The 23,135-nt window shown below is 41.8% G+C and overlaps 1 protein-coding gene across 1 annotated transcript in view; it reads right to left on the bottom strand.

Moving 5' to 3' along the window:
• DMD (dystrophin) overlaps positions 1-23,135 on the bottom strand; it is a 3,625,631-nt gene that overhangs the window by 1,833,233 nt on the left and 1,769,263 nt on the right. The window contains exon 43 of the mRNA XM_082246191.1: positions 14,910-15,082. Coding sequence (XP_082102317.1) covers positions 14,910-15,082 — 173 coding nt within the window. The remainder of the gene's footprint in view (positions 1-14,909; positions 15,083-23,135) is intronic.

Below are 23,135 nucleotides of genomic sequence, written 5' to 3'. Positions count from 1 at the left end.
TGCCTCAGTCACCCTCTCCCGCACTGCCTGGAGATCTTGGCGGACCAGGGAGATATCAATCTTCACCTCCTCAATCCGTGAGGTCAAGGAAGCCTGGCACAGTGAAATAGCCTCAAGTACCTTTGCAGTGTCGGCTCCCGCCGCGCTCGCCTCCGCTCCCGCCTGGGCGCCATCTTGGGACTGAGAGTCCTTCTCTGTGCGGCGGTATTTGTCCAGCTTGGCGGCCGTGTCCGCCGTTTTTTTGGGCGGCGACATGCTGCGGACGGTCCAGAGGGCGATCGGTGATATCGGGGAGGCAGAGAGGATCTCGGGGTGCAGGATATTGTGTGGTAAGGAGTATACGCCGGCGGAGCTGCTCTCACTCACGTCCTACTCCATGCCGCTCCAGGCCACGCCCCCCCACCACGGCCTCAATTAGTTGCGGGCCCGGCGGAGCGCGTGGGCCGCTTTGCTCCAGGAATTTGCCCATGGGGATCGCTGTGCTGGACTGTATGCGTACCTGGAGCTGCCATGCAGGGATGGAAGAGTACCACGGGGCAAAACGAGGTGACCAGTGGGTTTTACAGGCTGATTTAAAGTCCTGCCATGGGAGCCGGCTACAGCATTCGGCGCCGGAACCGGAAGTATTGCTGTCCCCTCAAAATAACTCAACACAAAGCCACTAATGTCCAATTTGAGCCCAATTAGACATTTACCCTCCCAGTGTCATGTGACTCATTTGTGTTACAAGGTCTCACGTGTGAATGGGGAGCACGTGTGTTAAATTTAGTCTTATCGCTCTCACGCTCTAATACTGGTCACTGGAAGTTCAACATGGCACCTCATGGCAAAGAACTCTCTGAGGATTTGAAAAATAGAATTGTTGCTCTACATAAAGATGGCCTAAGCTATAAGAAGATTGCCAAGACCCTGAAACTGAGCTGCAGCATAGTGGCTAAGACCATACAGCAGTTTAACAGGACAGGTTCACTCAGAACAGGCCTCTCAATGTTCAACCAAAGAAGATGAGTGCACAGGCTCAGTGTCACATACAGAGGTTGTCTTTGGGAAATAGACATATGAGTGCTGCCAGCATTGCTGCAAAGGTTGAAGGGGTGTGGGGGGGGGGGTCAGCCTGTCAGCGCTCAGACCATATGCTGCACACTGCATCAAATTGGTCTGCATGGTTTTTGTCCCAGGAGGACCAAAAATAAATGTATTTGGTTCAGATGGGGCCCAGCGTGTGTGGCGGCAACTAGGTGAGGAGTACAAAGACACGTGTGTCTTGCCTACAATCAAGCATGGTGGTGGGAGTGTCATGGTCTGGGGCTGCTTGAGTGCTGCCGGAACTGGAGAGCTACAGTTCCTTGAGGGAACCATGAATTCTAACATATACTGTGACATACTGAAGCAGAGCATGAACCCCTCCCTTCGGAGACTGGGCAGCAGGGCAGTATTCCAACATGATAACGACCCCAAAAACACCTTCAAGATGACCACTGCCTTTCTAGAGAAGCTGAGGGTAAAGGTGATGGACTGGCCAAGCATGTCTCCAGACCTAAACCCTATTGAGAATTTGTGGGGCATCCTCAAACAGAAGGTGGAGGGGTGCAATGTCTCTAACATCCACCAGCTCCATGATGTTGTCATGGAGGAGTGGAAGAAAACTCCAGTGGCAACCTGTGAAGCTCTCGTAAACTCCATGCCCAAGAGGGTTAAGACAGTGCTGAAAAATAATGGTGGCCACACAAAATATTAACACTTTGGGCCCAATTTGGACATTTTCACTTAGGGGTGTACTCACTTTTGTTGCCAATGGTTTAGACATTAATGGCTGTGTGTTGAGTTATTTTGAGGGGACAGCAAATTTACACTGTTATACAAGCTGTACACTCACTAATTTACATTGTGGCTAAGTGTAATTTCCTCAGTGTTTTCACATGAAAAGATATAATAAAATATTTACAAAAATGTGAGGGGTGTACTCACTGTTGTGAGATTTTGTGTATATATATATATATATATATATATATATATATATATATATATATATATATATATATATATATATATATATATATATACGGTGGATTTTTTTTAGCACCCATGTTCTCATTTTTGTGTAATTAGTTTGACAATCTCAGTACTATTGACTGGACTGTTTGGTTTTGATTATTTATGACCCCATGGAAGGGATATTGTATCAATATAAGACAGATATGAAAGTCTTCTTATGCTTTTTGTAGCCCTGATGAAAGGGGGCACTTAGACCCCTGAAAAACATTGGCAACTTTTTGAAACGTACCCCTGGCCTTTAATGAAATAAAGGTGTATCTGGACCTCGCAGTTCTGTGGTACTACAATTTCAACTCTTTTTACTTCAGAACATCTTAGGCATGCTAGGGTCTCTTCTCCCTCCTCCTCGGTGTAGTGAGCCTGTGTTTCTGCCCAGTGTTTTTTCTTATTAACTTACAGGTGATTTATTAGGAGAATAGGAAATAAATTAGGCTGTCCTCTTTGCTCTGTCCTTTGGGTGAGAGGTGGAAGAGACAGAAAGTGTTGTAGCAGAATCCTCCATGTCAGACAGACAGTAGTTTGTCTAGAGAAGATGTGCTAAGGCTTTAACTGTGACTGGCTCTCCGGAGGCCATTTTGGTAGTCCATTGATGGCTTGTTGAAGAATCCAATGAACCTGTGAGGTCAAGAGGGCTTAACCTTCTTTTAGGACATTTTCCTGGGTGTCTCTAGCAGGTGATCTCTCCAGCAGAATGCAGATGGAATTGCTTTGAGTTGCTGAGAAAACTCCTGGTAGAAAGTAGCACCAGAGCTATTCAAACATTCCTGCTCTGCAGACAAGCATGCCCCAGAGAAAGCGCCATTGCGCTCCTAATGTTGAAATAAATATATTGTGCAGTCCGTGTGCAACTTTACCAATTATCCAATTATATAAGCAAAATAAAAGATTTACTGTATACATTCATTTATTGTAAATGTAGCACGTTTAATGATGTTAAACTTCCTTATAGTTTAAAGAGAAATAACATTAATTGAGCAGCCCAATGATAATATAAGTTTACAAAGCAACAGTAACATAACATGAAATAAAAACCTCAGTAAATCTTAATATTCTTAAAAATCCATTTTAAAGGGTGTGTTATTCCTAAAAGTCACAATTAAACTGATAGGAAGACTGACTAATATTGAATGCAGAGTGAACTCAGAGTAACACAGACAAGACTGACACTGTCAGGTACTGATAGAGGTTGATTTACTAAAGAGCTCAAGAATCTTTCCTAAAAAAAATTGTGTTAACAGTACAGTCATTTAATTTGGAATGAAAATGAACAGGATATTTAAAATAATATGTACAGAATTTTGAGTTAAGATTCCCTAATTCTTTAGTAAATGTGAAGAATTGACAGGCTGGGAAGTATCGACAAGGACTCAAAATGATGGATCAGTAGGCATACCTTTGATAGTTTTATGCTAAAATTAGCCTTCTAGAGAATGATAAGCTATCTTGAAAACTTCACTTTTGGGCAGTCATCTCTAAGTGAATGGGACTTTCTGTGAAAGTGGGTGGGGCTAATTAAACCTAGTACACACACTTACAGCTTGTTGCTTAGAAATTTAAAGTGGTTGTAATCAGCTGCAATTGCAGACAATACAAGACCTCTGAGAGCTGATTCGATGCAAGGGACACCCCCTTGACACAGCATACAAGAATAGAGGTGAGGCTGTCAATCACAGGCTGTGTGATGGAGGTCCCTCCCCTGACACCTTTTTACCTCTTGGTGTCACGAAAATCTGTCAGGAGTGACTCATGCAGATAGAAAAGGAACGAGACAGCGGATAGAAATGACACTCAGTGCTTTGGAAAGAGGCAAGTAAACACTATAAAAAAAGGAAGGCCTGGCTCGCAGTCTCTGGTTTAATTCATCCCAAAGGTGTTCTATCGGTTTGAGGTCAGGACTCTGTGCAGGCCAGTCAAGCTATGTTTTTATGGACCTTGCTTTGTGCACTGGTGTGCAGTCATGTTGGAACAAGAAGAAACCATCCCCAAACTGTTCCCACAAAGTTGGGAGCATGAAATTGTCAAAAATGTCTTTGTATGCTGATGCCTTAAGAGTTCCCTTCACTGAAACTAAGGGGCCAAGCCCAACCCCTGAAAGAAAAACCCTACACCAAAATCCCCCCTCTACCAAATGATTTTGACCAGTGCACAATGCAGGGTCCATAAAGACATGGATGAGAAAGTTTAGGGTTGAGGAACTTGACTGGTCTGCACAGAGTCTTGACCCTTAACCCGATAGAACACCTTTGGGATGAATTAGAGTGGAGACTGCAAGCCAGGCCTTCTCGTCTATATCAGTGCTTGACCTCACAAATGCGTTTCTGGAAGAATGGTCAATAATTTCCATAGACACACTCCTAAACCATGTTGGCAGTCTTACTAGAAGAGTTGAAGCTGTTATAGCTGCAAAAGGTGGGCCAACTCAATATTAAATCATACAGAACAAGACTGGGATGCCATTAAAGTCCATGTGCGTGTAAAATCCCAATACTTTTGAAAATACAGTGTACATTGTCGGCATGTTCACATTGCTCACAATGCCATCAGATCATGTGATGTTAACAGAAGTTTTTTTTAAATTAAAAGACTGCACAATGATATCTTGTAAGGGAGTGCTATTCTCTTGAAAATAATATACTGCAAAGCCACTATCAAGACCTTTACGGTTATATACATAATAATATTCTTTCCATAATCAACATGTCCATTCAATACTACATTTTTGCCTATAAACAACTTCACATTCCATTAGAACTCCTTAAATATGCACAGATCATTCCACATTGAATGCATAAGAAGCGATTCTCAAAGAATAGACCTCGAGCCTGCTTCCAACCTTCACTCTAGCATACATTGTAAACAGGCTTAGAACTTTAAAAGCATTCCTAAAAGCTGAGGTCTTTTTGCTAAAACAAAAAGTAACCTCATGTCAACACAGTTTAAGGGTTAAGCGTAGTATTCTTTTAGCGATCACATACTTTGATTTATTGTTGTATTTATGTATTTATTAGAACTATTTACTGTATATAGCAGGCACAATTTGCACATACTGTACATTCACATCAGTGTTTACATTTGTTATTTGATTTCATATTTTTTCAATCTTTGCTATGGTATTAAATGTAAAGATTCCAACATGGGCCACACCAAAGGCATCAAGGTTTGACCACTACCATTATTTTGCTCTGCTTAACAAATGTTTAGATAAATACTAGCAACACAGAGGGGTTGATTTACTAAAACCGAAGAGTGCAAAATCTTGTGCAGCTGTGAATGGTAGCCAATCAGATTCTAACTTCAGCTTGATCAATTAACCACATACCCACCGCTAGCCGCAGTTTTACTGTGGCAGGAGGCCGCTCCTGGGAAAAGTGATTTAGTACTACGTTGCTCACTCAGGGGACTCTAGGGGCGAGCGCTCGTCAGCCTAGGAGCCAGTACGTGTGACCGGTGGCTCCGATGGCTGCCGGCCACTCGCGATCTCCTGCAGCTGAGAGAGAAAGACAGATGGCTGTCATTTCCCCTTAGATTATCACAGAGGCTAGTTGATCCTGCTATATAGGATCGCATGTCTCTGTTATAATCTCACAAGCCACGCCCCCTGACAGTTAGAATCATGCCCCTAGGGTCACACTTAATCCCTTGATCACCAGTAATGTTAACCCCTTCCCTGCCAGTGTCATTTTTACAGTAACAGTGCATATTTATAGCACTGATTACTGTAGTAATGTCACTGGTACCCCTAAAAGTGTCAAAAATATCAGTTAGGGGTCCGATCTGTCCGCCGCAATGTCGCAGTACCGCAAAAAAAATCTCAGATCGCCGCTATTACTAGTTAAAATAAAAATGACATACATTTTTACCGTAGTTAGTAAACGCAATAACTTTTGCGCAAACCAATCAAAATACGCTTATTGTGATTTTTTTTTTTACCAAAAATATGTATCAGAAAACAAATTGGCCTAAAATGTTAAAAAATTAAGATTTTTACGGTTTTTTTTTTAAGAATTTTATATAAAAGAATGTGAAAAATATTGTTATTTTTTAAAATTGTCGCTCTTTGTTTGTTCATAGCGCAAAAAATAAAAATCGCACAGGGGATCAAATACCACCAAAAGAAAACTCTGTTTGTGGGGGAAAAAAAGGACGTCAATTTCATTTGGGTACAGTGTTGCATGACCGCGCAATTGTCTGTTAAAATCACGCAGTGCCGAATCGCAAAATAGGGCCTGGTCATTGAGCAGCCAAACCCTCCGGGGCTAAAGTGGTCAAGCTTTGGCAAAGTAAAACAACTCAATGCTGATTGGTTTCTATGCAGAGCTGCACCAGATTTTGCACTCTCCAGTTTTGGTAACTCAACCCCAGAGAGTTTCAATTAACTGGCCAACTCTAGAGCCAGACATGGATCTGGATTAAAATTTGTCCAGTTCAACCAGCCATAGCCAAAGTGACAGTAGGAAGAACTTCTTAGAATTTGCCACTTTTGTCTGTACTTCTACCAAAATTGACAAAAATGCTTACCTGAATTAGGAACAGATAGATTTGAAAAGAACTACCACTAGAAATCTACTGTTGATGCTATAATAAATTCCCCAGTGTCTGTCTCTTACCTGGAACAAGAATACAAATGATACAGTCTAGCTTTACCTACCTTTGTCTTATTGAAACCAGATGACCAGCATACTAGTCAGGCAGTTAGCATCTTCAGCAGGAGCTTTGCAATAGCAGCCCTGTGAACGCTCCAGGAAAGGATTGGTTTAACTTACAGCCCCCTATGTACATTTTTGCAGTAAGCAATAATAAAGTCTTGCAATTTATGCATATCTTTCACCACATCCAACACATATTTCTATATAAAGTAAACAAAATAGAGATACAAACACAAGTTTGTTTAAATCTATAAAAGACAGTTTTCTGAGCCCCCAAGACATCATGTTATGGAGCCTAGAACTGGCTGGTCTCCTTTAAGAGCTTCTCAGCCCTGCTGAAAATAAAACTACAAAGGGATTTTTTTTCTCTTCTCCCTGCTTGATGGACTCTGCAGCAGGGCTCCTCCAGCCAAAGAGGACCAGACCAGACCCAGGCTGGCTTGTGATTTGCTGGCAGATATATTCTAGCTTGTGATTGGTCAGCAGGGTTTTAGCCCTACCTACCACCTGTAAGAAGTACAGGGAAACATGTAGGGTACCATATAGAATGCTGGGACCCACAAAGAGAGCAGGTATGTCCATGAGCTAAGGAAATTGTCCCCTTGTGGCCAGGGATATAAAATTGGGGGCAGTGTGCTGCAGGAAGAAACTTGCATTCTAATGAGACCATGTGCCTGCTGTCATTGTCCATTGTTGCTGCTGGGAGCCTATGACCATGTGGCTGCTGTAACTGTTACTGCCTTTTGTTCAAGTATACTGTTGTTCCAGCAAGCTGCTATTCCAGGCACATTCCAGAGTGCTTCATTGTCCCGGTTTTCTGCAGTTTCGGTGATACCGTTTTTTTTGATATCCTGCTGCTACAGAGTAGCTGCAGGATCTGTGAGAGGGTTGAGAAGACCTGTTGGTCATTTTCAAGGCTCATTTAGAAATGGTGTTGCTTTGTCTCTTACATTACCTCTGTTAATGTTTTGGTAACATCATTGCTCTACAATGGCTTAGTGCTTTCTGGATGAGTCATTTCACATGAGGTTGTGGGGAATGAACAGCTTAAATTTGGTAACTAATGTTGCATATAAAACTGTTTTGCTCTTCTGTTATTGTCCTTGTTTTAACTGCTCTTCCCTTTCATGGCTTTTGCTTTTAAAGCCCAATAAAATATTTTCAGGTGTTGGTGTACTTGGGTCAAGGTACGTGGTGGGTTTTCACTGGTGCAGGGCAGAATGACCCAAACAATCCAGTGGCTCCTCCAAGAGTAGCTATCAAATGAAACATGAATACATATATTCATACCAAATCATAATTGTTGTTTGCATTGAATAAACACTACTTTTACCAGGTTCTTTGCCTGATAAATCACATACCCATAAGTTATGCCTCTTGGCCCCAAACAAGCTTTTACAGTCTGATCAGGGCAAGATTTGCTCTCTCTGCTGTTCTGAGATGTCTAAACTATGTTGGGTATTGTAAGCATCTTTTAGTCATTAAATTATTCTCACAAAATGAATACAAAAAGGAAATAACAGAAACATGTGAAGCTTTTATAAGACCACAAAGTATTGGTTCTTTTGGGTTTGAATTTAATAATTTCATAAACCAGCTGTGTGTCTTACAAAAGCTGTTCTTTCACCGGTCTATTCAAACAAGAGCTGCATTTGTACTCTGAGTCAGGATTGATGGAAACATCTCTAGAATGATGTGTTCATTTCCTTGTCCATAGAACAAGCTATTTTGTAGTGAAGATCAGGATTACTATGCATGCTAATCAAAACACAACATTTGCTCAATCATTCAAAAGATTTTCTGATTAACTGCATGCATTTCAATTTGCAGATGAACCCTTGGGATAATAAGATCTGATTTCTGATTGTGAGATGAATCTTGCCTAAAAAGAGAATGAACAAGGCATCAGACAATCAGAACACAAATAAGACAGAGCAGTGAGCTAATGAAGATAACTTAAATTCGAACACTGCAAAAATAAATGTAAATAGTAAGATGTATTGTTTTGTATACAGTGATAGCTTCTTAGAAATTACATAGCTGAAACTATGTTTGACTTTAAATTCAAATATGGTAAATGTTTGATAGCAAAATGCAGCAGTGCCCCATTTCCCAGTGCAGCAAAGAGAAACTATACAGGTACGTGCAGCTAAGGAAGCACATGGTTCTTATCTCTCTACAGCCCCTTTGCTACTGAGCCACACAGCCCAATGGAGGAATAAAAAGACAAAAAAAAAAAAAGACATAAGGTCCCCTGCCACTAAAAGCAGTTTGTTTTCTGCCCCTGCAGTCAGACATTGTTAGGTTTTACTGTAAGATCTATTTGGTTTTTGGCATAGGATGTGATAACCAAACTCTAGTAGAGGGATATCTTATTGTTAGGAGTTAAAGCCCAACTCCAGTCACTTTCAGGCTTACAAAAATAACCATGCCTTAGGCTCACCTGTAAACCTCAATTCATGAAAGCTGCCTTCAGTATGTTAAAAACAGGTTGTTTTTCATGTCTGATTGGTGCAACTACCACTGTACTTTTGGGCCGCTATCAATGTAAGCACTGTGGTCATGCCTCCAATATTCTCTCCTCCTGGCCAGTCCTAAAGCAAGCAGCCTCAAGCTTCTTTTTGTGATTGGTCAGAAGTGAGAGGAGAAGACATAAGTTAAAGTTTAGAAATTAAGGACTCACTTTTCATTTAGACGTTTATGTGTTAAAGCTTAAAGTTCACTGCCAGCAAAAATATTATTATTGTTATTTTTTAACAGTGTAGGTAACAGTCTAAATTATGTCAGGCTTTTACTTCTATCTGTGACCCGACTGGGGGAGATTTTTCCTCATTTCCTTTCCCAATGATACCCGTACAAGATATGGGAATGTGGTTTTAGAGGATAATCAGAATTTAGGCATCATTTAAAGGAATTTTAAGTGTTAGGTTTTTTAAGGTTAGGGGAGCATTTTGTTTTAGGAAAGTGCTTTTAATATATGGAATACATACTTTTTTAGGAAAAAGTCATATGAAAATTGAACAGTTTTACCAAATGTGGTGTGCTTATAAAAAAATTAAATTTGCTATTAGGGATGGGCGAATAGTTTGGCCCAATCATGAGTTCGGGCCGAACATTTGCCTGTTCAGTCATTCGCAGAACACCCGAATTTGCAGGTTGTTCACCGGATATTCGCCCCAATGAACACCCTGCAGTGCACTGAGCGCTACATGGTGAATTCAAAACTTTGCCCAATCAGGGTGCACTGTATTGTTAATGAGTGGGACCAGGAATCCCATCATGGCCTCCTTAGCAACCAACTCATCCGCTGTCAATGGGTTTCCCCGCTGACAGCTGAACAATAAAAAAAAAGTACCGTAAAAAAAAGAAAGAAAAAAAGAGTTCCCTTTCAGGTCTGGTATAGATTTGGAGGGGAACATTTAAAAAAAATGGCGTGGGGTCCCCCCCAAAATTCATACCATAACCTTATACGGGCATGCAGCCTGGCAGGACAGAAAAGGGGGGGATGAGGAAGCACCTGCCTTCTTAAACCATACCAGGCCACATACCCTCAACATGGCTCTGCCCCCCCACCACAAAGCACCTTGTCTCCATGTTAATGGTAACAATGGCCTCTTACCAACAACCCTGGGCTGTGGTTGTTGGGGTCTGCGAGCGGGGAGCTTATCAGAATCTGGAAGCCCCCTTTAACAAGTGGGCCTCCATATCCCACCCCCCCATAATAACCCTACCCATTCACCAAAAAAGTGTACAAAAGTAAAAAAAACACAAGACACAGTTTTTGACAAATCCTTTATTAAAAAATAAAAAAATAGTGTCACTCGATGAAAATCCATCAATAATTATGCCACCTGCTGGACCTGAAAAATTAAAAAGAAGAAAACCGCTCTTGGCTCCTTGGAGGCCTCCCACCGCATGCCCGCTCTGCACTTTGCTAGTTCTAATATAGACAATGCGCGTGTACTGTGTGATGTCAGTGGGGCGGTGCCCCCGGGTGATGTAGCCAGGTCAGGTGACGTCAGAGGGCAGTGTCACCAGGTGGCCTGCTCCTTGCCTATATAAGAAATGTCCAAGTGCAGAGTGGACATACGGTGGGAGGCCTCCCAGGAGGCAAGTGCATTTTTCATTTTCTTTTTTTGGGTCCGTGGGTGTCGTAATTGACAATGGATTTACATGGAGGGACACTTTTTTTATTTTTTTATAAAGGATTTGTCAAAAACTGTCTATTATGTTTATTACTTTGTACACTTTTTAGGTGAATGGGTAGGGATACTATGTACCTGATACCAATTCACGTAGGGTGGGCCCGGGATCTGGGGGCCCCCCTGTTAAAGTGCCCCACCCGCAGACCCCGAAAACCACAGTCCAGGGTTGTTGGGAAGATGTCCTTGCCTCTATCAACATTAGGACAAGGTGTTTTGGGGTGAGGGGCACCCACCCCAGATATGTTGAGACCTAGTGGTTTGGTATGGTTGAGGAGGGGGACACTCGCTTGTACCCCCTTTCCTGACCTGCTGGGCTGCATGCCCAGATTAGGGTATGGTATAGATTCTGGGGGGGGGGGAACCCCATGCTGTTTTTTATTTAAATTTTGGCAATGAATTCCCCTCCAAATCCCCAAAGGGCCCAGTATGGACTGTGGGGGGGAAGCCAATGCCATTTTTAAATATTTCTTCAAAAGCCAGATGCCTGCAATTGTAACTACGAGTCATTTTAAATGGCATTTGAACTGTTTGTTTTTTTTTTTTTTTTTTAGAAATGTCATTTTGGCTGTAGCGTGTAGTACTGTAGTATTTAATGGAATTTTTAGTTTTTATTGTTACACTTTAAGCAGAATTAAAATCACTGCTTCTCGAAAAAAATTATAATTTTTATTTTTTTAATAATACTTGTCCCACAGGGCAGTACCCAGACCCCACACCCCTTTTGTGGCCAATTACTTGCATATAAGCCCTCCAGATGGGCACTTTTTGATTTTTGTAGGTAAGTAACTTTACCAAGTTTACATCAATGACTTACAGGAACCCACATTGAAGATTAAAACAGTGGACATTTGCGCTTTCTATAAGAAAGACTTATAGAGGGCAGAGAAGTTTAGACTAGACCTCAAATACCTTAAACAGAGCAGAATCTTCTGGCTCATGGCATCATTTCAATATGCCCTATATGAAAGGGCAAAGACATTCACATATGACTAGGGAAGCACAATGCCTGGGATACATTGGAGCAATGCAATAAGGCATTTGTGACACATTTGGTGGTGTGAATGCAGTTTGAAGCCTAATTCACGAAAACCCTGCTGTGACAAACGCGGTGTCAGACCATTGTCCATTTCACCAACTTGTGACAAATAACTGGTTAACCTCACACAGCCCTGTCACTGATATGCAACAATGGCACTCTCAGCCTCACCCTGCACAAAGATGTTCCAACTTGAAGGACCACAGTGCCAACAGACTGAGAATGATTTTCACTGTGCTTAGTTAACTAAGCAATTAACTGTTTAAAAGGACACCAACTACTTTTATAGTGAAGTAGTAAACTTTTACAAGATTAGCAATAGCAACTTTGACTTTAGAATAAACATATGTCACAAGGTATACAAAGAAAGGTAAAGTTGGTCAAGTAAGCCCATAAAGTCCTTGAGTGGATAATAAATGGTGCTCATAAAGATGTGACAAATAGACCTTCATCCTCAAACTGCATGGACAGCTTCTTACCAGAAAGATTTGACCTTATGGTCAAAAAGCGCAATCAAACATCTCTTTCCGAACATCTCGCAACTTCTCACATAGACAATCAAAACAGAGATTGTTCCTGCCCTAATAATCCACAAATCTCCCAATGGATAGTGTTCAAAGAGAAAGGCAGAGGTGTCTCATAGTTTAGTAGGTTTTTTAATGAGCCCTATAATAGTTGTAAAGTAAGTAATACACTCACATTAAAAAACATGTAAATCTGCACTGTAATAGAAAATGTTTTAAACCAACAAGATGGGCGATACACCTAGTGTGTGATGATGTCACCTACCATGATTCCGCCCTATGTGTTTTGTCATTAATGACGTTATCAGCGGTGACACTACACTATAGTAGCGCTCTTCAAGAGACACAGATTCTTTAAGTTTGCATTAGGGCATTCAAGACAACTTTAACACTGATTAAAAATATGGTTTAATAAAGAAAAGGTAAATAATAGTGCAAATAAAATATTTACAGAAAAAAAGGTATTACAAAAAAACAAAGACAACAATGCAACAGAAAGACCAAAGGGACGAAAAAATTAAATAGTTGCAAGTCCTGGTTTGCAGAGTCCAATGAATAAGCAAGATGGTACAGTGGCTCTCACAAGTCCTGTTAGATGTGCCTTGGTTTGATGTTAAAAGAGAGCTGTCAACTATGATTGTATTGTTTTCTGGACCTCAAGGGGGTGTTGATAGAAATGACTTGACCATGATCATGCCGCAGATAGTTTTCTAAAGGTATTAATATTTTTGTAAACCTACATGTTAGAGTCTGCTTATGTGTATATTATTGTCCAACATTGAAATACCTTTGAAATGAATATAAATATGACAGGTTTTAAATGTCCAGTTCACCTAGGAGAGGAACTGAGACAGTTCTGCTCCTGGTACTCCTAGGGTAGCGGTGTTTGGGCTCAAAACATCACTAATTAAATGAGGAAATTAAAAATGTCCTTAGTCTGACTAAACTGTTATTATTTCAGAAGTTAATAAATTCACTGGGATTATGGATTCTACCAAGAGGAAGAGTCAGAAGTGTGCATTTATACAGACTCCAGCTGAGGTAATCATGATGGGGGTGAACTGGCAAGATATCTATTTGTTTTCCAGATTGCTCAGGCTTGCAAATTTGACAGTTTTATGAGGGTTTCTAGATTGAAGTGTGGATTTGATCTTGCTAACAGGCATGAGAGGGCCTGCATCGGTCCTCTCAAGGATCTGATCAGAAGGTTCTCGCATGGCTAACGGTTTGTGTATTGTATGAACTGAATGGGGAGGGAAGGAGAAGAACACTGCAGCTATAGCTATCTCTTATGACAAAATGGCATGGGTGACTTGGGACCTGAAAAAAATGGCTGCCACACACAGCTTTTCATGTGCCCAGTACACATGACCATTACACCTGCATCATTTTCTTCATTTGTACCGATGTATGCAACAAATTAAGGTAATCCTTGCTTGCAAAACATTTACTGTATGGGGCTATTGCAATAAATTCATAAATAAATATATCCATATTGGTGATAATTAAAGTTGAGATAAATAAGACCTATTCCATGTTGGAATAAATTGTTGAATATTTTCCATGTGTAATTGTTGGGTTGCATCTTTGAGGCAATTAATTTCTCTTTAAATTCTTCTTGAGCTAATAATTGACATTTTTCCATTATTCTACCAACTATTTTCCCAATTTCTTCAAATAGATTATTTTCCTGTAAAATTCCACCACTTCAAAAAAGAGATGCTTTTGACAGTTTTGTCAGAGTTGTGACAGATTCTTTTACACCTTATTGGCACGTACATAAATCTGTCGCAAATTCCGGCATTTGTCAAGACAGTTTTCTAAAGAGTATCTACTGCAATCTTTATGAATTTCAGGGAGTAGGTAATAGGAACATGCTTAAGGTGATTGTAGCCTTATTAGTGCACTATTGCAACCACAAAGTTGAGTTATTGATACTTTTCTAAAAAAAAAATTAGCTTTAACACATTTTCAGGACAAGTTTTTGGGGGCATATCCGTTTTTCAAGAAAATACACAGAAAATGTAAACTTTCAAAGTACATATGACAATTCTATTTAACAACAAATAGAGGGCTGAACGTGGACCCCAGTTTTCTAAACCTCTTTTACCTTTTTACTGTTTGTGACCTACATACGATCCACCTTCTTTGAAGCTTATCCTGAAAATGTAACTGTTAGTGCAAATAAAAATGTATCATGGACAGTACTCATTGGTGTTGTAGTAGAAACAATAAGCCTCTTTCTTGTGCATTTATATTAGCCGTGTTTAGCACGAACACTTATGATGCCAAAGTATCCCTTAGTGTCTCAAAATGCATTGCTTTTAACCAAAAGAGAAGTTTTTCTATGTTGATTGGTAAAGGAAGCAAGTAAGCAAGAAAAAAGATAATGGTTATCAAAAATAAGTATAGTGCATAATTGTGCAAATAAATAGAGACTTACTCTTGCCGTTTTTTGTAAAGCTTGTTGACATTGTCCCAGTTAAATGAAAGCTCAGCCAGTTTTTCGTTAACCCTCTCACTCTCCTTCAGGGTAGCAGACTGGAGAACTGGATTCTTTTTGCTCTCAATGATCGCATATTGACCTGCCAGTCTTGCAAGGATTTCTTTGGAGTTCTGAGGTAACAATAATGAAAGGAATTGAATCATTCTTGAGGTAAAAAAACACATATTTTATTTTTATACACCAAATAGTTTTATTGCGTTTGTCTTTATAGCAGTGGTGGTAAACTTAATATAGGGGTCCTCAAGTGCTGTTCTTACTATAAAAAAAAGCTGCACATAATGTTCAATGTATGTACTGCTACAGAAAATGGTCAGAGTATATAGCAGTAGGTGGTCAGAGATTGCTGCAGGATATGGTCTGAGAATAAGGGCACATTACAAGAGATTTCTAGAGATCACTTCCATTACAATCTCTTTACAGGCAGCACTCCTTACAACCCCCTTAAAACTACTGGCATCTCATTTGATGTTCTTCTCAGCATGATCCATTAAAAATGATCAGAGAAAAAAAATATACAAAAGGGAAAGAACAATGAGTAGCACATAAAAAGTAAACACATAGGTAAGAAAAATATTGACTGCTGGTGGGGCCCTTGGGCTGCTAAGTGAGTACCAAAAGACTGAATGCTGGGTACCATGAGAGCAGCTTCTGCTGTCGACATGCATATTTAAAAAATTGGCAGTCTAAAATAAACGTTATCACTATAACTATATTACACCAAGTTTAAAAAAAAATGCAACATTTATTTATTTTTTTACCCTATATCTTATGGTGTCCCTGCTAGACTTTTTTGGTTTTACTTTAAGGTTTTGGTCATTTACAAAGGTTCTGCCGTCTTCCCATATGGTCTGTAGGGATGAGCTTCGAGTTCAAGTCGAACATAAGTTCGACTCGAACATTGGCTGTTCACTCGTTCGTTGAATGACGAACAAATGTGCTTCTTCGCAGGAAATTTGAGCGTCCGCATCCATAATGTGCTGCCCGCGTGCACGTGCAGTGCATTTTGTGATTGGCCAAAGCATGCATCTGACCTCCATGCTTTGGTCAATCAAATCATCCCTGCCATGATTGGACAAAGGCAGGCTGCCTTTAGCCAATCATGGTTTAGGGGCTAATACACACCCCACACTATATAAAGGCTGCTCACACAGCACCTGCGTGTACTGTGTGACTGTGCGAGCAAGATAGGAAGTGGTTGAGGCAGGGAGAGGAAAGTGATTTGCAGTTTATCAGACAGTGCAGTGCATTCTAATTAAAAAGACATTGCTAGTAGCAGTCAGTTTGGCAGGGAGAGGATCGTGATTGAGGCAGGAAGAGGAAAGTGATTTGCAGTTTATCAGACAGTGCAATGTAGTCTAATTAAGAATTAAGAAGACATTGCTAGTAGCAGTCAGTTAGGCAGGGGGAGAGATTTGTGCTTTTTACAATTTAGGAGATCAGATAGTGAAATATATTCAGCAGTGCAGTATATACCACAGATCATATACCATACATAGATTTATATATATATATATATATATATATATATATATATATATATATATATATATATATATGACAATTGATTATATATTAGGCCATTGAGTATCCATCAGTCAGTTCAGTATAGAGCATACATTGATATATATATATATATATATATATATATATATATATATATATATATATATATATATATATATATATATATATACACATACTGTATATAGGGCAATTGATTATCTATCGGTCAGTTCAGTATCGACCATACATTGATATATATATACAGTGGGTACGGAAAGTATTCAGACCCCCTTAAATTTTTCACTCTTTGTTATATTGCAGCCATTTGATAAAATCATTTAAGTTCATTCTTCTTCCTCATGAATGTACACAGAATTGTTGACATTGTTGCAGATTTATTAAAAAAGAAAAACTGAAATATCACATGGTCCTAAGTATTCAGACCCTTTGCTCAGTATTTAGTAGAAGCCCCCTTTTGATCTAATACAGCCAGGAGTCTTTTTGGGAAAGAGGCAACAAGTCTTTCACACTTTGATTTGGGGATCCTCTGCCATTCCTCCTTGCAGATCCTCTCCATTTCTGTCAGGTTGGATGGTAAACGTTGGTGGACAGCCATTTTTAGGTCTCTCCAGAGATGCTCAATTGGGTTTAAGTCAGGGCTCTGGCTGGGCCATTCAAGAACAGTCACGGAGTTGTTGTGAAGCCACTCCTTCGTTATTTTAGCTGTGTGCTTAGGGTCATTGTCTTGTTGGAAGGTAAACCTTCGGCCCAGTCTGAGGTCCAGAGCACTCTGGAGAAGGTTTTTGTCCAGGATATCCCTGTACTTGGTCGCATTCATCTTTCCCTCAATTGCAACCAGTCGTCCTGTCCCTGCAGCTGAAAAACACCCCCACAGCATGATGCTGCCACCACCATGCTTCACTGTTGGGACTGTATTGGACAGGTGATGAGCAGTGCCTGGTTTTCTCCACACATGCCGCTTAGAATTAAGGCCAAAAATTTTTATTTTGGTCTCAACAGACCAGAGAATCTTATTTCTCACCATCTTGGAGTCCTTCAGGTGTTTTTTTAGCAAACTCCATGCGGGCTTTCATGTGTCTTACACTGAGGAGAGGCTTCCGTCGGGCCACTCTGCCATAAAGCCCCGACTGGTGGAGGGCTGCAGTGATGGTTGACTTTCTACAACTTTCTCCCATCTCCTGACTGCATCTCTGGAGCTCAGCCACAGTGATCTTTGGGTTCTTCTTTACCTCTCTCACCAAGGCTCTTCTCCCCCGATAGCTCAGTTTGGCCGGACGGCCAGCACTAGGAAGGGTTATGGTCGTCCCAAACGTCTTCCATTTGAGGATTATGGAGGCCACTGTGCTCTTAGGAACCTTAAGTGCAGCAGACATCTTTTTGTAACCTTGGCCAGATCTGTGCCTTCCCACAATTCTGTCTCTGAGCTCTTCAGGCAGTTCCTTTGACCTCATGATTCTCATTTGCTCTGACATGCATTGTGATCTGGAAGGTCTTATATAGACAGGTGAGTGGCTTTCCTAATCAAGTCCAATCAGTATAATCAAACACAGCTGGACTCAAATGAAGGTGTAGAACCATCTCAAGGATGATCAGAAGAAATGGAAAGCACCTGAGTTAAATATATGAGTGTCACAGCAAAGGGTCTGAATACTTAGGACCATGTGATATTTCAGTTTTTCTTTTTTAATAAATCTGCAACAATGTCAACAATTCTGTGTTTTTCTGTCAGTATGGGGTGCTATGTGTACATTCATGAGGAAGAAGAATGAACTTAAATGCTTTTAGCAAATGGCTGCAATATAAGAGTGAAAAATTTAAGGGGATCTGAATACTTTCCGTACCCACTGTATATATATATATATATATATGACAATTGAGTATTTATCAGGTCAGTTCAGTATAGACCATACATTGATATCTATACATATATAGGGCAATTGAGTATCTATCGGTCAATTCAGTATAGACCATACATTGATATCTAATATATATAGGCCACTTGAGTATATATTAGGCCATTCAGTATCTATTGGTCATTTCAGTATAGACCATATATTGATATCTACATATATAGACCACTTGAGTACTGTATATATCAGGCCATTCAGTATCTATCGGTCGGTTCTGTATAGACCATACATTGATATCTCTATAGATATACAGGCCACTTGAGTATATATCAGGCCATTAAGTATCTATTGGTTGTTTCAGTAAAGACCATAAATTAATATCTATATAGATATATAGGCCACTTGAGTATATATCAGGCCATTCAGCATCTATCGGTCAGTTTAGTACATATCAGCAGTGCATTTTATATAGATTATATATTGACCAACCAGTAACCCCCCCCCCAAAATCCACATCATGTCCAAAAGGCCGACAAGGGGAGGCAGACACTCACAGGCCATGAAAAGAGGGCAAGCAGCCTCTGTGTCCAAAGTGAAAAGTGGTGGTCACAGACATGGTGCATCCTCTGCAGGCGGGGCACGCCCGTCCTTTTTTTTCCAGTGCTGGCCATGTTATTTAGCCACAACATGTAGAAGAGTTGGTGGAGTGGATAAATAAGCCATCCTCATCCTCCTTATCCTCTGACACCCACGCTCATACTAGTTTGCATTCCACCTTAGCTGCCAAAGCGGCCCGTTCCACAGGCTCCTTCTCCATAGCTACTCCTTCTGTCGCCCCACCATCATGCACGGAGGAGTCACCTGAACTATTCGATTATAGTGTCAGTGACATGCTGCTGGAGGATGAGCAGAAATTTGAATGCTGTGATGTTGGTTCCCAGGTTGATAAAGGGAATAACGTGAGCCTAGAGAGAGGGGGTGATTATGACGGACAAGAAACTAGCAGTCATGTTGCCACAGCTGCAGCATACTACCAAGTTTGCTCCAGTGATGAGGAGGGAGGGGATGATGAGGTCACTGACTGTACTTGGGTGCCTGACAGGATAGAGGAGGAAAGTGAGGGGGGAGGAGGAGGAGAAGGAGGAGGCACAACTCCAACGAGGCAGGATGTGCTTCAGGGGCCGCCATAGGAGTAGCCGACCTATTGCATCACAGTACAGAGCTCCACAGGTGCAGGGTGCTGCAAACTCCCCTCTGACTTCCAAAAGTTCATTAGTGTGGGCTTTTTTCAGCACATTTGCAGTAGCCTGCAGCGTTGCGGTTTGCAATATCTGTCTAAAGCGGATCAAGCGTGGCCATAACATCAGCCGCTTGGGCACCACATGCTTGGCAAGAAATATGATGACCTGCCATGCAGTCCATTGGCAACAGCACCTGAAAAAGCCACAAGATCAAAACAAGCATAATTCACCTTGCTCCTCATCTGGGATCTTTAACTCTACTATACCTCATGTCTTCTCAAAAACCTGCATTGAGAGGGATGATGGTATAGCAATGAATGCCACATAGACTTGCACCCAATCTGCTAGCAGTACACCACCACTTGATTTGAGCAGCAGGCAAATTTCCCTACCCAGTTGCTGAACCGTAGAAAGAAATACTGTCCCAGCCATCCACATGCTCAGCGTCCTAATGCTAGCTTAGACAAATTGCTGGCACTACAATTGCTGCCTTTTCATCTGGAAGACTCTGCTCCCTTTTGCAAATTTTTGGAATGTGCTGTACCACAGTGGCAGGTTCCAAAAAGACATTTATTTTTGCGTACGGCCATTCAGGCTCTCTACCGTCATGTGGAAGGTAGTGTTTTGGCCTAGCTGGACAGAGCAGTCAGCAGGAATGTTCACATAACTGCTGACTCTTGGTCCAGCAGGCATGGACTGGGATGTTACATTTCCTTCATGGCGCACTGGGTAACTCTGCTGGCAGCTGGGAAGGATGCAGGACAGGGTTCAGTGCTGCAGCTTGTTTTTCCACCACGCCTCCAAAAAGCTGGTGCTTGTTCTGCCACATCTGGCTACTCCACCACCTCCTCCTCTTCTTCTTCCTCCATGTCCTCTTCTGCTGAATTGTCCTCTGAAGAAGCAGTGCTCCTTAAGCGTTCAAGGGGCTACGCAAGCAGTCAGGCTAAAAGATGCCATGCAGTGCCTCAGTTGGTCTGTCTAGGGGATAGGAGTCACACCGGGGTAGAGATTCTGTCAGCTCTGCAGGGGCAGACTCACAGATCTTTGATGCCATGACAGCTTGAGCCTGGAATAGTTGTATGTGACAATGGCACCAACCTTCAACAGGGACACTTGACACATGTTCCATGCTTGACACAAGTCCTGAATCTGGTGGTGCAGCATTTCTTGATCAGATACCCGGGCTTCCAAGATCTCCTGAGGCAGGCCAGAAAAGTCTGTGGCCGTTTCCGGCATTCATACAATGCCAGTGCTCAGCTATCTGGCATTTAACAGGAATTCAACCTGCCCACCAACCGCTTCATTTGTGGCATGCCCACCTGGTGGAACTCAACATTGGGAATGCTGCAGTGGCTACAAAAGCAGCAGAGGGCCATCAATGAGTACCTGTGTGAGTATGGCACAAGGACAGGGTCAGTGGAGCTTGGCTTTTTTTGTCACGCCAGTGGCTTTTGATAAAGATGCATGTACTGTCCTGTCACCATTTGAGGACGTCACAAGAATGATGAGCCAGGATGATGCATGCATCAGTGACGCTATCCCTCTAGTCTACCTTCTGGAGCACATGCTTCGTGGAATCATGGACAGGGCACTTGAGGCCCCCTTTATGCAGATATCATGCCTGCAGGGACACAAAACACAAAGGAGGAAGAGGAGGAGGAGGATTGTGGCAGCATGACTGTAGATGATAGCATACAGCAGTCTTCAAGGGATGGTTTTCATTCCCCAGAAACTCCAGGAGTTGTACGTGATTGTGGAGAGGTTGCTCATCCTTAGTGACCCAGAGGACTCAGAAGCTCATGCCTCCTCAAACTTACGATGCATGGGCTCCCTGATTCTGAAAAGCCTGCAAAAGGACCCAAAGATTTGTGCTATCAAGGAGAGGGAGAATTACTGGTTGGCAACAATTCTTGATCCACGTTACAAGAGTAAAGTTGCAGAGCTCATCCTGCCTTCGCAGAGGGAGCAGAGGATGAAACATATTGAGGAGGCCTTGAAAAGAAATTGTGTAACACCTTTCCAGACACTAGGAGGTTAACATTCTCTGGACATGTTTCTGAGGCATCGTTCAGCCAAAGGAGGAGCGGTGGAGAAGGCGGCCGGCTGACTAATGCCTTTAAACACTTCTTTAGTCCTCAGCAGCACCAAGGGCTGTTAGGTTTAAGCAACCATTGGCGGCGTTTTCATCATAGGATGCATGATTATCTAGGGGCAAGAGCAGACTTGGAGACCTTTCCAAGTGAGCATCCACTGGGTTACTGCGTTTTAAGGATGGACCACTGGCCAGAACTTGCTCAATATGCAATGGAGCTACTGGCCTGTCCTGTTTCCAGCGTGCTTTCCAAATGGAATGTCAGTGCTGCTGGAGGTTTTGTGATGGACAAAAGAGTGCGTCTTTCCACAGACTCTGTTGACCTGCTGACTTTTATCAAAATGAATCAGTCCTGGATCAACAGCAGCTATCAAGCCCCTGATGCTGATGTTTCTGACTGAATTTGCTAGGGGTCTGCCATCCCTTGAAGACTGCATATGCTGCCTATCCTATTCCTCAACCTTGATTCTGCTAGCTTCCAACAATGTTTTTGGTTTAGGTCACCACCAACACCCAAGGCCTAATTGTTCTGCACTTGTAGGACAGGTGCATACAATTTAAATTTTGCATGTCATTTTTCACAGCAGGCCCTGTCCCTGTGCCCGGCGCTCAGCAAGAGTAACTGTGAGGGGTTATGATGTTCAGGCACCACCAACACCAACAAAGGCCCAATTTTTTGCACCTGTATAACATGTACATGTGATTTCAAATTTGTAAGGAATTTTTTCCAGCAGGTCCCCGTTCTTGCACTCAGCAAGAGTAACTGTGAGGGGTTACAGTGTTCAGGCACCACCAACACCAGCAACAAAGGCCCAATTTCAGTTTCAGTTCCTGCCGATACTAACCTTCCAGGTCCCCATCACTCCAGCAGGTTTGCATAGCTGACACCCAACCTTGGCCAGGTAAGATGACAGCACAGGGCCCCCACTAGATCACTGATAAGAACACATACAACAATTGATCTTTGCCAATTTCAAATTTGTATGGAATTCTCACCAGCAGGTACCGTTCCTGCACCCAGCAAGAGTAACTGCGAGGGGTTACGGTGTTCAGGCACCACCAACAACCAAGGCCCAATTTTTCTGCACCTGTATGACAAGTAAATGCGATTTCAAATTTGAATGGGATTTATATCAGCAGGGCCCGTTCCTGCGCCCAGCAAGAGTAACTGCGAGGGGTTGCGGTGTTCAGGCACCACCAACAACCAAGGCCCAATTTTTTTGCACCTGTATGACAAGTACATGCGATTTCAAATTTGTATGGATTTTTTACCAGCAGGGCCCGTTCCTGTGCCCAGCAAGAATAACTGTGAGGGAATATGGTGTTCAGGCACCACCAACAACCAAGGCCCAATTTTTATGCACCTGTATAACAAGTATATGTGATTTTAAATTTGTATGTATATTTGTATATGACTTTTTTTCCTTTGGAAATGTCAGTATTGCTGCAGCAGGCT

Source organism: Pelophylax lessonae (genome assembly GCF_965119305.1).
Source record: "Pelophylax lessonae genome assembly, chromosome: 2".
Taxonomy (NCBI): domain Eukaryota; kingdom Metazoa; phylum Chordata; class Amphibia; order Anura; family Ranidae; genus Pelophylax; species Pelophylax lessonae.
Note: the sequence above shows the minus strand (reverse complement) of the source record. Positions and strands in the feature narration are given on the sequence as shown.